We start from the raw sequence: 16,208 nt of genomic DNA, 5'->3' as shown, positions 1-16,208 counted from the left end.
GTAGAGCAACAAATCTGCGTCAGATTTTGCATTAAGCTTGAACATTCCTCCCTGGAAACTGTTCAGATGATTCATAAGTCCACAGCCGTGGGCAACTGGTGTTTGGTAGCTTCATCGCAACAATGGGCCCACTCATGCATCACATCTTGTGCAGAGTTTCTTGGCAAAGCATCACATCACCCAGGTGACTCAGCCCCCCTACAGCTCAGATTTGGTGCCCTGCCACTTCTGGCTTTCCCCAAAACTAAAGTCACCTATTAAAGGGAAGAAATTTCATCAGTGAGATTCAGGATAATATAGTGGGGCAGCTGATGGTGATTGGAGAACTGTGTGAGGTCCCAAGGTGCCTACTTTGAGGGGGACTGAGGCATCCATTGTCCTGTGTACAGTGTTTCTTCTTATATCTTGTATCTTCTGTAAATGTTTCTGGTTTTCACATTGCATGGCTGGATACCTTTTGGACAGACCTCGTGTTTTCTGTTTTTGGAGTATTGTGTAATGTTAGTGAGATCCAGCCCATGACGGTGTTACTTGCTGATTTTCTATATGTTCTGTCTTTCACTAGGAGGGTAGTGCTCAAGTATCAGTGTGGATGGGTGCGGGGGTGACTTTTGCCGCTAGTACCCCCATCAGCCACAGATGAAAGTACATATGACATGACATGATCTGCTTGGGGAGGAGAGGTGGCCAATATCTCAGAGGAAAAGGGCCAGGAGCCCCTTCCTTCAGGGGCTCTTATTGGGTTGTAATACATAGGAATACAGGGCAGCAAGGAGCAGAGAGTAGATAACATTTCAAAGAAATCTGAGGGCTTAGTCTGAGTCAGTGTCTGTCAGGAAGAGTTGCAGAAACTTTGGGAGACACACCCATTTCCTTTCAGACCCTTATCGTATGAATGAAAGCACTCTAAGCAGAGCAGATTTCACAGGTTTATCAGCAAGTCTTTGTGATGTTAGATTTTTCCCCCCAGGATCCGCTCTGGCAAGGCAAGGAGCTGCACCACCTCCCCACCAGGTATTCAGGCTTAAGGGGATTAGAGACAGGAAGCGCTTGTCCCAGAGAACATGGGGACTCGGACCATGTCACATAGCCTGCAGGCACGGGTCTATTGCTCACTCTTTGTTGCAGTCCCCCCCAGTCCTTCCATGAAGGCCTCCCAATTGGTTGAGCCTGGCTTAAGTTGCTCCCCGCTGTGAGGATACTTACCCATCTTGGACTTCTGGCCATGCTTTGGGGGCAGGGAGGAAACTGAGGCAACATTTGCTACCAGAGACAATCTTTGTCTCCTGTGACTCGAATTCTGGAGGTCACTCCCAGCCTTAGCCATGGGGTGGGGGTGGGTAGGTTAGGGTTACAATTTCTGAAACCAGGCAGAGTGGTCCACAACAAATGGGCAACAGTTTTGTTCACTTAAAAAAAATCCTTACTGATTTTTCTTCCTACTTGTTCTATATGGCATTAGGAGTGCAGTTTTGATATCTTCAACTATCTTTGTGAATTTATGTCCTTTTATTTTTATTGGTTTTTACTTCTGTTAGTTTTATAGTTCTTTTGTTTGGTGCCTATACATTCAATGTTGTTTTGTCTTCGTGGTGAAGTTAGTCCTGGCATTTTCCTTTCTCTGAAGTCTTCTTTGTCTGCTATATAATATAGCTGTTTTTTTTTTCCCTTTAGCTACTTTTTACCTTTATATTTAAGGTAGATTTCTTACAGATATATAATTAGGTTTTATTTTCCATACATACTGACAATCTCTTTTTGTTTGATATTTAGACCATTTAAACGTAATTATTTACAGCTTGGGTTTATTTTTTTTTCATTTTTTCCAGATCATTTTGTATTATTGGAATAATTTTTAGTATTCCATTTAAACTTACTGAGTTGTATGCCTCTGTGTTGTTTTAGCTCACTCCCATTCCTTACTGTGCAGTAATAAGTTTGATAGTGATTTTTTAAAGACATTTTGCCTTTTTGTTTGTGGCGCAATGAGGTGGGGTAGTGAAATGAGAGGGAACATTCGGAGCTGATAGTGTGTGAGCTAGACGACTGCGAAAGTACACGTGTGTCTGTGACAATCAGAGGGACGTAGAAGTCACAACCTAAGGCACTTTCATCACTCATAACGGTGAGTCTCCTCACGGGGGCGCACAGCGCAGTGGCTGGATGCCTCCCTTCACTTCCGGTTCTTGTGTTTCTCCCACAGAGCTTTGCCTGGTCGTCTTGTTCCGAGTGGTCCATCGGCCTCCGCGTCCCTTTTGTGGTGGACATCTGCTTGGTGACTTTCGAGCAGCTGGACCTCCTGCTGCGGCAGGTGAGCGAGGGGATGGACGGCACAGCGGACTGGCCGCCACCCCAGGAGAAAGAGTGCATGGCGGTGGCCACGCTGAACCTTCTGCGGCTGCAGGTGAGAGCCGTCTCCTCCCCTTTTCCCAGCGTCTCCGTTGTTTGTCACGATGTTCATGATACTGAAGGGTGTTGTGGGTTTTAGCCTGTGGAACTGCTAGTGAAAACGTATGCACTTTTTAGTCATCTGATTTTTGTTCCTCGTAAAATCCTATGACAATGTCAAGAGAATAGTTTTTTTTGACAAAGTTCCCGTTTATAATACACGGATTTCTGTGGAACCGACCCATCACATCCCCCTTCCTCTCTGCCGGTTTTCCCATTGGCTCCTAAGGAGGAAAGAACTGCGTGTTAAGTTGCATTAATCAAACTAGCAGACATTGGGAGAGTGCATTCCTTCTCCAGAAGTCTTCTGCAGGAGCTCACTGACTGGGGCACCTGTGGTGTCCTGTGCCTTCCCTAGATCTTCCCAGTCGTGTGTCACCTCCTGTGTTCGGTGGTGATCAGTGCTGTGGGGAAACTGCGTACATGTCTTAGGCTCCGGTTCTTTTGCTCCGTGTTTGCTGTGTGCCATATGTTCTTCCATGCTTTACTCTGTTTCTGGGGCCTTGGCCTTTAGTTGTCTTTTTTTAGAATAAACTTGTGAAGCTTGATTCTTTTTAAAAAAATATTATATTTATTTATTTTTAGAGAGAGGGGAAGGGAGGGAGAAAGAGAGGGAGAGAAACATCCATGTGTGGTTGCCTCTCATGCACCCCCTACTGGAGACCTGGCCCACAATGCAGGCACGTGCCCTGACTGGGAATTGAACCCACAACGCACAACTCAGTCCAGTGAGCCACACCAGCCAGGGCTCTCAGCTCTCTTCAGACCTTTATTATTGCCAATGAGAAATATTACCTAGTTTAAGTCTGTAGCTGATTGGTCTTTTTCTGGGAGCCTTTCAGATTTTTCTGTCTTATTTTGTAATTTTAGTACATTGTATTTAGGTGAGGTTTTATTTTTGTATATATAACTTCAGGTTATGATTTTCATTCACTCTGAGATTATATATCCTTGTGAAGTTTTTTTTTTTGATTCAGTACTTTTTATTTTTTAAAAAAGCCCTCCAAAACTGTCCATCAGATGAAAAGTTGCTTGCTATGCATTGTGTCCCTCCTTCAGATAATACACACAAATTAAATGAAAACTGGGTCCCATACCTCTGGGTCTTCGTTGCCAGTACCTCTGTGTTTGCATTTTCTACCCCTTATTCTCATTGCTAGTTTAAGGTCATTTAACAATAGTCCTAGGATAGAATGTACTCGAACTCCACCCACCTCAGAAGATAATTACATCATACATTTAACAGTGGGTTGGGCATCATATTTTTGTTTATTTTTTGGTCAGCTTTATTTCTCTTTTTCTTTTTTATTGCACTTAATGTGCTTCACGGGTGTTGTGTTTTTTGCAAATTGAAGGTAAGACCCTCCACCAGCAAAAGGATTATGCTTCACTGAAGGCTCGGTTGACGGTATTTTTTAGCCATGAACTTTTAGATAAATATTATTTATTTATTTATTTTTAGAGAGAGGGGAAGGAAAGAAGAAAGAGTGGGAGAGAAACATCAATGTGTAGTTGACTTTCATGTGTCCCCTACTGGGGGGGACACGACCCTTTGCTTCACAGGCCCGTGCTCAATCCACTGAGCTACACCAGCCAGGGCGCGATGAACTTTTTTTTAATGAGTCTATATCTGTTCTGCTTGTTCATTTATTTTGTCTTTTTTTATTCATTTTCAATAGATATGTATTTATTGCCATTATGTTGTTCATATTTTTTAATATTTTTCTTCTTAAAGAAGTTCCATTAACATGTCATATAATACTGATTAGATGGTGGTGATGAACTCCTTTAGTTTTTTCTTGTCTGGGAAGCTCTTCATCTGCCCCTCTATTCTAAATGATAGCTTTGCTGGGTAGAGTTGTCTTGGTTGTAAGTCCTTAGTTTTTGTGACTTTGAATATTTCTTGCCAACCCCTGCATAGTTTCTGTTGAGAAATCAGCTGACAGTCTTATGGGAACTTCCCTGTAGGTAACTAACTGCTTTTGTCTTGCTGTGTTTAAGATTCTCTCTTTAGCCCTGGCTGGTGTAGCTCAGTGGGTTGAGTGCGAACCAAAGGATCGCGGTTCGATTCCCAGTCAGGGCACATGCTTGGGTTGCAGGCCAGTTCCCAGCAGGGGACGCCTGAGAGGCAACCGTACATTGATATTTCTCTCCCTCTCTCCTTCCCTTTCCCTCTAAAGATAAATGAATAAAATCTTTTAAAAAAGCGATTCTCTCTTTATTTTTAATCTTTCACATTTTAATTATGATGTATCTTGGAGGGAGCCTCTTTGCATCCTTGAGGCTCAATGTCTATTTTCCTCATTTGTAGAATTTTTATTTGGGACTTTTCCAAGGCTTTCATTTTGCTTCCAGTACCCTCCTCTTCTTCTGGGCTCTGTCCCTTCCTCAATCTCTGAGAATATTTACTTATTTTATGGCTTCGTTCCAGTTTTTATTGCTGCCACTTCTTGGGGCGCAGGGTATGCCTCTTACTCTCTGTACTTTTCCTCATGGTGACCCACTCGTTTGAGGACAGTTTCAGGGGGCTGTGTGCTGGGCACATCCCTTTGCCCTTGGCTGTGGAGATGTCCCCAGAGCGCAGTTTTGTATTTGCACCTCCTGGCTTCCAGGAGTTTCTGAGGCTCCAGATGAGTTTTCGTGTTCCATTCTTGACTCAGGATATCTATACCTAGATGGCCAGTGTATATTTGATTTCACATATGCTCACAGGGCAGCTGGCTCTCTGATTCTTTTGTGGGCCTTTTGCCCATCGCCGTGTGTGGGCAGAGTGTTGCCCTCAGGCCCTGGCTGGCAGGCTGGTAATCCGAGCGGCCCCAGCCTTCTGCGGGAGGCTCAGGCTCCGAGGGCTGTCGTGGGCAGTCTGGTCTCACGCCCAAGGCTTTGATTGCCTTTCAGACCCAGAACCCTTGGCTCCTGCTGTGTATGTCTGTCTGACTCTTGCTGTGTGTGTCTGGCTATACATCTTAAGATTTTATTTAGAAACAGGGGAAAGGAGGGAGGGAGAGAGAGAGAGAAACATCATGTTGTGAGAGATACATCGATCACTTCACACTCCCCATACTGGGGACCTGGCCTGCAACCCAGGCATGTGCCCTGACTGGGAATTGAACCAACAACCTTTGGGGTCACAGGCCAGCACTCAATTCACTGAGCTACACCAGCCAGGGTATACATTTTTTATCATTTTTTAAAAATTGTATTCACTGCTTCTCTGTGTCTGGTGCAGACGGTTGGGGTGGGGTGCAGGTTGTTACTTCTACGTGGTTTAACCTCTGTTCATCTTGAGTACACAGGTATTCCATAAGTATTTATAGTTGGGTTTTAAACATTTCTCTTACAAAATACCTTACTATGGATTATCAACCACTATGGGTAAAAGTTTCCAGTCTAGTTTAAAAAATATAGATACTGGAAGTTTTTCCTTTATTATTTCAGTGAAACTCAAGGAATTAAGTATTTAATAAAATTGGAAATCCACTGTTTTTAGGGTTTCTAAGTGAGAATTATTTTTGTCATTTCAGTTGCATGCTGCCATCAGCCACCAGGTTGACCCGGAGGCGCTTGGTTTAGGTCTCGGCAGTGTCCTGCTTGGCAGCCTGAAGCAGACCGTGGTGGCCCTGGCCAGCAGTGCGGGCGTGCTGGGCACTGTGCAGGCGGCCGCCCAGGCCGTGCTGCAGAGCGGGTGGTCCGTGCTGCTGCCCACGGCCGAGGAGCGGGCCCGGGCACTGTCTGCGCTGCTGCCCTGCGCAGGTGGGTTAGGTGGGGAGCTGGGGGCTGGGGGGACCAGGAAAGGGAGTGGGGAGGGCATGGTGTTAGCGCACGTGGCTGAAAACTCTTTCCCTTTTCCAATTTCAGGCAACGAAGTTAATGTAAGTCCAGGCCGGCGCTTCATGATTGATCTCCTGGTGGGCAGTTTGATGGCCGATGGGGGCTTAGAGTCAGCCTTGAACGCGGCCATCACCGCGGAAATCCAGGTATGGCCCCAGGGGTGTGTGTGCGAGCCTCGGAGGCGATCCTACCAGTAGGGAGATGAGGCTGGAACCCCCGGCTGCTACTTGTGAAGCACTAACAACCAGCCTTTTGCCATAATTATTGAAAAACGCAAATAAGGCTTTCAGTAGCATCAAAATATTTCCAGCTATTAAAAGTTTTTTACTAGTGTAAACATTTTTATTGGGAAATGAAGTATGATTAAATGCACCCGTTTAAGTGCCCATTGAAACGATTTGGACAGATGCCTCGCTTATGCTCGAAGTCATCGCCTGCTCCAGACGGCGCGCTGGTGCCCCTGCGCATGCGCAGTGAGGACACGCCCCCTCCCTGGGCGAGGTCCTGCCTCGGGCCCTGTGGTCTCACGGGTGGAGTTGCAGTGCATGCGCTCTGTTGTGTCTGCCCTACCGGGCCTTGGCCACGGTGTCTGACTCACCTCTGCTGTACACGTGACTGCTTCGCCCTTAATGTACATGCTCAACTGTGTGGGTGCGGCCCTCTGTCTGTCCGCTCTCACTTTCATGGATGTTGGAGGGCTTCTGGCTTTGTACAGCTGCTCTGACCACGCTGTGCATGAGGCCTCCAGTGGGAAGCCTCGCCTTTTCTCTTCACACCTTTTCTCTTCAGCGAGTAGCCTGAATGGGCATCTGCTGGGTCCTGGGCTGCGTGTGTGCCCTAAGTGGCTGTGCCCTTTATACCCGGCCCAGCCTGGACAGAGCTCGTGCTCTGTCTTGACCTCATTGTGGGACATGAGACGTGTTAGCCTTTTTAACTTGACCTTTTCTTGAGTGGTGTGCTTTAAATTCGCATCTGCGTGTGCTTATTGGTGATTGGTAGCTTCTTTTGTTGCTTTCAATGTTGTATTAGTTTTTTATTGAAAACTTATATTGATAAAGTCAGATGAAGTGACTTTGAAAGTATACTCAAATACTTGGATGAAACTGAGGGAAGTGAGAAGAAATCCTAAGTGATCACGTTGCAGCGACCCCCAGTCTTCGTCTCTCTCTTCTTTTCTAGGCGCTGTGCTGTGTGCTTTATTTTTTTAAAGATTTAATTTGTTTATTTTTAGAGAGAGGAGAAGTCAGAGAGGGAGAAAAACATCACTGTGCGGTTGCCTCTCATGAGCCCCCTGAAGGGTATGTGGCCCACAAACCAGGCACGTGCCCTGACTGGGAATCAAACCAGTGACCCTTTGGTTCGCATGCTGGTGCTCAGTCCACTGAGCCACACTGTGGCTTTTTTTTTTTTTTTTGGTCTCTTTTGACCTTGTGAGCCATGTCCAGTGGAAAAAACTGTTTTAAAATTCCACTTTTTAGATGTGGACATAAGTGCCACAGACGTGCAGTGGTTTGCTGAGGTGTCGTGACTCGTCAGTGGCAGGTTTGCTGCCTCCAAGCCTCTACCTTCTCGTCCTGGGCCCCACGAGGCAGCTGGCCCGGTGGGGCATTGTGAGCGCACAGGCAGTGGGTGGCCACATGGGGGCCATGACGCTGTGACTTGACCTCAGCAGTGTTTGTGGGACCTGTTCATTCAGGTCACAGATGTTTATTCTGGGATTCCTGCTGGGGAGAAAGAGAGACAGACAGACAGACCTTGGGAGGGCAGCTACAGAGACATGCAGATTGCGACCTCTGCCACAATAATTAAGGGGCCAAAAGAGAGCCAGAAGGTCATTTATTGTAAAACAAAACTGTTTCAAAGCTACAGAAAGGTAAAAGCATACAGAACCCCCTGTCATGGAGGAATAACCAGTGTTAATATTTTTGGGGTGTAGTATTCCAGAGTTTCAAAAATGCACGTGTTTACTGCTGAACTTGATAGTGGTGCCGGCATCGGTCCCACTGCTGTATGACCTTGGAGCTTTCTCACTCATTGGGGTTCAGCGTCCATTCTTCTGCTGTGTCCATTTGTCTGGTTGCATTGGGGCAGCCTGTCATCTGGAAAGGGGATTGCTTCTTTTTTTAGAAACCAACAACTTCTTATTGCCGACCATTGAGGTGTTAGATTTGATTACTGTAAATTAATATTTAGTTCTTGTATATTATCAGCTACTGAGGATGAGAATGATGATTAGGAAAAAGTTCTAGAATTGAACTTGCTGGGTCAAAAGCAGGCTCATCTTAAAGCTTCCCATGTTGCCTTCCTATCCATAGCACTGGGTGGTCCTGTTCATTCTCACCACTGAGGTGGGGTCTTCGTCCAGGGTCCCCCAGGACTGAGGAGGACTTTTCATGTTTAGGTGGTTCTGGCTTTTAACATTAGAACAGAAAGCCCAGAAAGAAAGAATGTTGCTTTTTCACAGTAAATTTGGTTACTAGAACAATGTACATAGTAGGTCCTCAGGAGTGTTGCTTTCATTTGATCAGCAAAAGATACTCCTCCTCTTTAGCAATAGCTTTTACTGAGGTATATTTCACATACACCTACTATAAGATCATTCTTTTTAGTGTATAACTCAGTGATTTTTCTTGTGTATTCACAGAGTGACCGTACCAGCGCCACTCTGATTTCAGAACGTTCCCATCCATCCGCAGGGCAGCTCTGTGTCCCTTACCAGACACGCCCCACCCCCTCCCCCCGGCTGCTGACCACCACGATCCACTTCCTTCCTGTCTCCACGTACTTTCGGTTTTGCACCATCCATAGAAATGGATTCCTGCAGTTTGTGGCCTTTTGTGTCTGTCTGCTTTCACCCTACGTATTGTTTTCCAAGTTCATCCAGGCTGTGGCATCTCTGTCGTACTTCATTTTTCTAACTTGCTAAGCAACATCCCTTTGAGTGGCTGCAGCATGTCGTGTTTGCCTGTTCATTGGCCGATGGCCATTGGGTTGTTTCCACTACGCTTGTGCCGCAGAGCGGGTGTTAGTGTAGTGTTCCTAGGAACAGCCCGACGGCCTCCGCACTCGGCCGCGCCGTTTTACCTTACAGTCGCAGCGCGTGGGGGCCCCGAGTCTCCACACCCTCGCCAGTGCTTCTCTCCCTGCACTGCCTTCAGTCTAGTCAGTCATCCAGGCTGTTTGGATGGTGGCTGATGTCAAGTATCCTGTCCTGTGCTTGTGAGCCACTTGTTTATCTTGTTTGAAGATGCATCCTGCAATCCTTTGCCTATTTTTAGATTGGGTTCCATTGACCTGGAACTGTTGAGCTATAAGGATTTGCTCTGTGTTCTGGACACGTGTCTCTTTTCTGATGTCTGACTTGGGATGTATCCTTGCATTCTGTGCATTGTCGTTGACGTCTGCCAAGCAGGCAGACTGTGTGCTTGGGCAGATGACGTGGGGTGTCTGTGAGCGCCGGCAGCAGGGGTCAGGATTTTAGGGACTTCACGAGGGGGGGCTGGGGACTTCATATCAGCACTGGCAGCCCAGATATCGGGTCTGTAGGTCCAGCAGTCTGTTTAGAACTTGAGCAGCAGAGTGACAGGATTTCAGCAGGTGGGTGTGGCCCTGTGTCACCTCGTGTGTGAGTTGGCGAAGGGACAGCTGGGCTGTGGGATCGGGACTCGGCCCAGGGTGCCTCCACACCTATTTTTAAGATAACTGGTCTCTGTCTTATGAATTACAGGATATTGAAGCCAAGAAAGAAGCACAGAAGGAAAAAGAAATTGATGAACAGGAAGCAAATGCCTCAACATTTCACAGAAGTAGGACTCCATTGGATAAGGACCTTATTAACACAGGAATCTATGAATCTTCTGGAAAACAGTGTTTGCCTCTGGTTCAGCTCATTCAACAGCTTCTTAGGTAAATAGTATTAGATATTTTGTAACAGGACTGTTGGTTTCATATTAGGACAGTGAGTTGGGAACTAGAGACTCAAAAATGTGTTTGGCTTAGGAAATACCCTGAAAATTACCTCAGGTAGGTTTCAGGGTAATAAAAAACAGAGTCTTGAGTACCGATGAGAGGGAGGGTTGGAGCGCTGTAGGGGGGAGAGCTGGAGACGCTAACAGTTTTCACTCGGAGAGAAGTGGGTTGTGCGGTAAACCTGGCAGGAGGTTCTTGCCCTTATTACTGAGCAGGCAGGTGCACACGGAAATCGTGGAGGTAAGGTCGCTTTTTAAAAAGCTTGTCACGCCCTTGCCTTGTTCTGCGTGTCGTCTTCTGCATGTGTGTTGCTTTGTGAGCCACATTTGAGTGTCGAAGTTGAAGTAAAAGAACACACAGGGACACACACAGAGGCTGACATTGACAAGGAGGCGGACGTTGACAAGGGAGGAAGCGGTTGGTCACGACTGCTGACGCTTGAAAGGTCCACTGGCCTTTCTGCACCATTCAGAAAGGGAGGAAGAAGGCGGTTGCTGATGGCTTCGGTTACTGCCCCACTCTGTGACCGAGTCTGCCCCGTGGGAGCTGGGCTTCTGGTTTGTCGTCCACGCACAGAGAAAGGAGAGGCCTGAGGGGGTGGCCTCAGGCAGCCAGGTTGTGCATCCAGAGCAGCAGCGGCTGGTGTGCCTGGGCACACAGTGAACTTTTGAACTTTTATTTTATTTATTTTTAAAGATTTATTTAAAGAGAGGAGAAGGGAGGGAGAAAGAGAGGGAGAGGACTTCCGCCAAGATAGAGGCGTAGGTGGAAACACTGTGCCTTCTCACACGACCAAGTCTAAAAACAACAAAGTTTCAGCAACAAAAAATGCAGCCAAACCACAGAAAATTGAACAATACGGAAGTCCAACAACAACAAACCACTTAGCCAGACCAATAAACCAGCTAAGGAGCGAGCAGTGAGACAGACCGTGCAGGCCCCAGCGGCGGGAAGCAGCAGAGGGGACCGCTATTGTCCCTCTCTGACCCCACCCCCACATACAGTGTCACAAACCAGCGACCTGGGTGGCCCCGCCCTGGTGAGCAACTAAGGCTCCTGTCCTCATACGTAACAGGCACAAACAGATCAAAACATGGCTCAAGAACTCAGAACCCCAGAGCCGATAAATCTAAGTGAAGAAGAAATTGTCAGCCTATCAGAGGCACAGTTCAAAACACTGGTGATCAGGATGCTCACAGAACTGGTTGATTTTAGCCACAAATTAGAGGAACATATGAAGGCTAAACTAATTGAAATGAATGAAAATGCATAGGAAAGCAATAGTGATGGAAAGGAAACTGGCACTCAAATTAAGGGAGTGGACCAGAAGGAAGAAAAAAATGACCAAACAGAAAAGGATGAAGAAACAAGAATTCAAAAAAATGAGGAGAAGCTAAGGAACCTCCAGGACATCTTTAAACGCTCCAACATCCAAATTATAGGGGTACCAGAAGGGGAAGAGAAAGAGCAAGTGGAAATCTTATTTGAACAAATAATAAAAGAGAACTTCCTCAATCTGGCAAAGGAAATAGACTTCCAGGAAATCCAGGAAGCTCAGAGAGTCCCAAAGAAGTTGGACCCAAGAAGGAACACACCAAGGCACATCATCATTACATTAGCCAAGATTAAAATGAAGGAGAGAATCCTAGAAGCAGCAAGAGCTAAGGGGACAGTCACCTACAAAGGAGCTCCCATCAGACTGTCAGCTGATTTCTCAAAAGAGACCTTGAAGGCAAGAAGGGGCTGGAAAGAAGTATTCCAAGTCATGAAATCCAAAGACCTACATCCAAGATTGCTCTATCCAGCAAAGCTTTCATTTAGAATGGAAGGACAGTTAACGTGCTTCTCAAATAAGATCAAATTCAAGGAGTTCATCATCACCAAGCCCTTATTATATGAAATGTTAAAGGGACTTATCTAAGAAAAAGATGATAAAAAATATGAACAGTGAAAGGACAGCAAACTCACAGTTATTAACAACCACACCTAAAACAAAAGCAAACTAAGAAGACAGCTAGATCAGGAGGAGAACCTTAGAAATGAAGATCATATGGAGGCTTAGCAACAGGGGAGGGGGAGGAGAAGGGGGGAGAATGTACAGATAATAAGTAGCATAGACGGTAGGTAGAAAATAGACAGTGGGGGAGGGCAAGAATAGTATGGGAAATATAGAATCTAAAGAACTTGAGACACGTGGTCATAAACTAAAGGGGGTAGGGTGGGGGAGGGGTGTGCAGGGTGGAGGGGAATGAAGGGGGGGAATAGAACAACTGTAATGGCATAATCTATAAAATATATTTTTAAAAAAAGAGAGGGAGAGAAACATCAGTGTATAGTTGCCTGTTTATATGTCCCCTACTGGGAACCTGGCCCACAACGCAGGCACGTACCCTGACTGGGAATCAAACCGGGAACCCTTTGCTTTGCAGCCCTGTGCTCAATCCACTGAGCCACACCAGCCAGGGCAGGTACCCGGTGAACTTTTAAAAGAGGGAGTTTCTAGCTGTGGCTGGTGTGGCTCAGTGGGTTGGGTGTCATCCTGCAGACCGAAAGGTCGTCGGTTCAATTCCTGTCCAGGGCACACTCCTGCATTGTGAGTTGGGTCCCTGTCCCCTGTCAGAGAGGCAACTGAATGATTTGTTTCTCTCACATGGATGTTTCTCTCCCTCTCTTTCTCCCTCCCCTCCCCCCTCTAAAATAAATAATAATTTAAAAAATTTAAAAAAGCAAAATAGAGAGTTTTAGAGTAAGTTCCTTACATAGATTTTAGTAAGTGCTAACATTAAAAACCCTTTTTCTAATTTTGTAGTTTTCCTAATGTGCTAACGTTTCCTTCAATCAGTATTTCACACATTCTGATCTTCAGTATAACACACGGCAGTCTCGTGAATGATCTCACTGCCTCGGTGGTGGCAGGAAGAAGTTGGGGTTTGCTGCTGGGGAGTCTCACTTGCGACCCCTTGGGTGAGGTTGGCACTTGGCAGCCTGGCACCTGTGGGAGCAGTCACAGAGCCGTGTTGAAGTTGATGTCACTAATTAAGGACCCGGTGAGGAAATGGGTGACAGTGCTTTGTAATGAAAAGGTCACGTTCTCTACAGAAACGTGCCGGCATAAAGCATGTGTCTCTAGAATGGCTCTTCCGAGTGCTTGAACGATCCTCCCTTCGAGGGCGTTGCCGTGGGGGGGCCCCGGTCTTTTTAGTTCCCGACCTCTGGTGGTGGCAGGTCACTGTTCTCATGAGGGGCCAGCTCCTGCTGTCCTCTTCGCTCAGCTTGTTTGTCCCTTGGTGAGGGGACAGCCTGGGCTGTTCAATCTGGAAGTTATGCCCACTTTGGGATGGTGAGCACCTGAAATGTGACCAGTGGAGTTGAGACATTTTATTGTTTTGCTAATTAAAGTTCAGTTACTTTAACTGAGTTATTTTTTACTAAATTCAAATGTAAAACCTTAGACCTGATTCAGCTCTTAGAAAACTGTTAAGTATGCTTGGAGTAGCTTGGCCATATGAATTCACTTTTGTAACTGCTTTTATGACTCTAAGTGTAGATCAGGTATTTTCAGTGAAAACAGTTATTGAATCAAGGTATGCTGTTTGTAACAAAATATACAGTGGTTTTTGAAGACTTAGTGTGAGAAAACTAATATAAAATATCTCAGTGCCTTTTCTCACTGGTTTTTACGTTGAAATGATAATATGTCAGCGCACTGGGGTAACTACTCTGTTGTACTGATTTTATGTGTTTCTTCATGAATGTGACTGCGAGGGCATTTAAGTCACAAACGTGGCTCGCTGGCGGGCGGCCTCTGTGGGCCAGCCCTCCGTGTGTGGGGAGGGGTCGGCGCCCCTGCAGGTTTATAGTAAGGACGCACCTGTCTGAGAACAAAACGAACTGAAGCGTGGGAGTAGTGGGCACCTCCCAACCACTGTAGAAAACAGGAAAGGAAAACTGCATCTGCAGCCCCCTCCTCTGCAGCTTTCTCACTGACGGGACCCCCGCATCCAGGCCTCTTGGTGGGGCCGGGGCAGGAGGGGGGCAGCGGTGCCTCCCTGCAGCATCCGGTTTTCTTACCTTAGCATTTGGGATGGAAGGAGACATAGTACGTTTCAGCTGATGCTAAATAGTTGAAAAACAGTCTAAAGATGTAGAAACTTTGGACATTTCATGTACGTGACTGCTTGGAAAAGTAGGTGGAAGAAATTCCGGCTACCATAAATAAGCCACGGAACAGATTTCAGAGTGACTCCTCAGCCTGATGCTGGCAAGGAGCCGTAGGAAAACCGCTTCTTCCTGAAAGGGGGGCCTCTGAGGGTTTTTAATTAGTGAGCACTGTCAGAATTACACATTTTAAAAAAGATTTTATTTATTGATGTTTAGAGAAAGGGGAAGTGAGGGACAAAGAAAAGGAGACAAAGTGTGTGGTTGCCTCTCACACGCCCCCTACTGGGGACCTGGCCTGCAACCCAGGCATGTGCCTTGACTGGGAATCGAACCAGTGACCCTTGGTTCTCAGGCCAGGGTTCAATCCACTGAACCACACCACCCAGGGCAGAATTACACATTTTGATTATGTTTCTGAATTTTATATTAAGGAAATCAGTTAAAATTATTTTTTTATTTTATTACTGTCTTTTGCTCCTTTGTATATAGCATAAAACCCAGATTCCAGACCACTTTCTTTTTGAAATTTTTTTTTCTCTTACAGTTGACGTGCAGTGTGATTTTGTATTAGTTTCAGGTGTCCAGCATAGTGGTCAGACAATCATGTACTTTACAAAGCGCTTCCCCTCAGTGTGTCCAGTGCCTGCCTGGTGCCATGCGTAGTTACTGCAGTACCGGTGACAATGTTCCCTGCACTGGACGCGACATCCCGTGATGCTTCTGTGACTGTCAGTTTATACTTCTTGATCCCTTCCCCTTTTGCACCAGCCCCAGACCCCTATAGGCTGGTTTCTTCTGTGAGCAAGTTATCAGGTGGTGGCCACGCAGTGGGACAGAAAGCCGGGTGGACTGGCGGCCTGGGAGGGCGCGCCTTTGTTTGGGGCAGCCGGGAGCAGGCGGAGCCACAGGCTCTCGGTGGCTCTGGATATGAGCTGAAGAGCTGCGGGGAGTGGGGGGACGTCCTCGTGTCCCTGTTTCTGTCCTCACCGCACCGCTGTTGGTGCCAGGTGTGATGGACAAGTTGTCCTCAAACCTGCTGTCGCGTCGGGGACGCCACACGTGCTGTAGAGTGCCTGTCCGCAGCCCGGTGTCAGCCGAGTGCCTGTCTGCAGCCCGGTGTCAGCAGAGGCTGCGCCTTGCCCTCCCGTTTGGGGTGGGGGCTGGGTGGTGGGGCTTCTCTGATGGCAGCCCCAGGGCCATACCCGCTCCGCCCTTCTGTTCTCGTGCTGGGCATCAGGCTCGTCCACCTGGCACTGGACCAGCCAGGGTAGCAGGTCTCATCTGGGGACCCCGTCCCCTGTAATCTGCTTGACCCTGTAATCGCAGTGATGTCAGAGTTACTCCCCCCAACACAAACAGGAGGCCACTCTCTTCCCAGGACCCCGGTGGCTCAGCATTGCAGGCGTAGTCCCGTGGCCTGGTGCTCTGTCCCTGCCGTGCCCCTCCGCCCCCCTGCCGGCCCGCCCGGCCCTGTTGTTTGCATTCTGCTCAGGGAGCCAGGGTGCTGACGGCTCTCGCACGGCGCCTCCCAGGACGTGCGTTTCTTCTTTCTGCCCCTGGCTGAGGGTCCTTGGCTCACGGCAAAATTGGAGCCTCCGCTTCTTTCCTTGCTGCCGTGTTCTCCGGGCACCCGTGACCCTGAGCTGGTTCAGTTACCCACTTTCGTCCTCTTTCATCTGTACTCTCCGAGCCCTGAGGGCCCCCATGTGGCACCCCTGGGTGCTCCTCGAAAGTCCAAAGTCAGATGTGAGAGGCAGACCCAGAACTGTGAGTGACCGTTGTCTTCCAGAATGCAGCTT

General features: G+C 47.3%; 1 protein-coding gene across 1 annotated transcript in view; it reads left to right on the top strand.

Annotated features, from left to right (window-relative positions):
* Positions 1-16,208, top strand: part of HERC2 (HECT and RLD domain containing E3 ubiquitin protein ligase 2) — a 185,452-nt gene that overhangs the window by 61,139 nt on the left and 108,105 nt on the right. Inside the window, exons 17-20 of the mRNA XM_053658983.1 lie at positions 2,204-2,404; positions 5,973-6,201; positions 6,307-6,425; positions 10,007-10,185. Of these exons, the coding sequence (XP_053514958.1) occupies positions 2,204-2,404; positions 5,973-6,201; positions 6,307-6,425; positions 10,007-10,185 (728 nt within the window). The remainder of the gene's footprint in view (positions 1-2,203; positions 2,405-5,972; positions 6,202-6,306; positions 6,426-10,006; positions 10,186-16,208) is intronic.

This window comes from Artibeus jamaicensis, unplaced genomic scaffold (genome assembly GCF_021234435.1).
Source record: "Artibeus jamaicensis isolate MK-2021 breed Jamaican fruit bat unplaced genomic scaffold, CSHL_Jam_final scaffold_612, whole genome shotgun sequence".
NCBI classification, from domain to species: Eukaryota; Metazoa; Chordata; class Mammalia; order Chiroptera; family Phyllostomidae; genus Artibeus; species Artibeus jamaicensis.
This window is presented reverse-complemented; position numbering and strand designations above follow the sequence as displayed.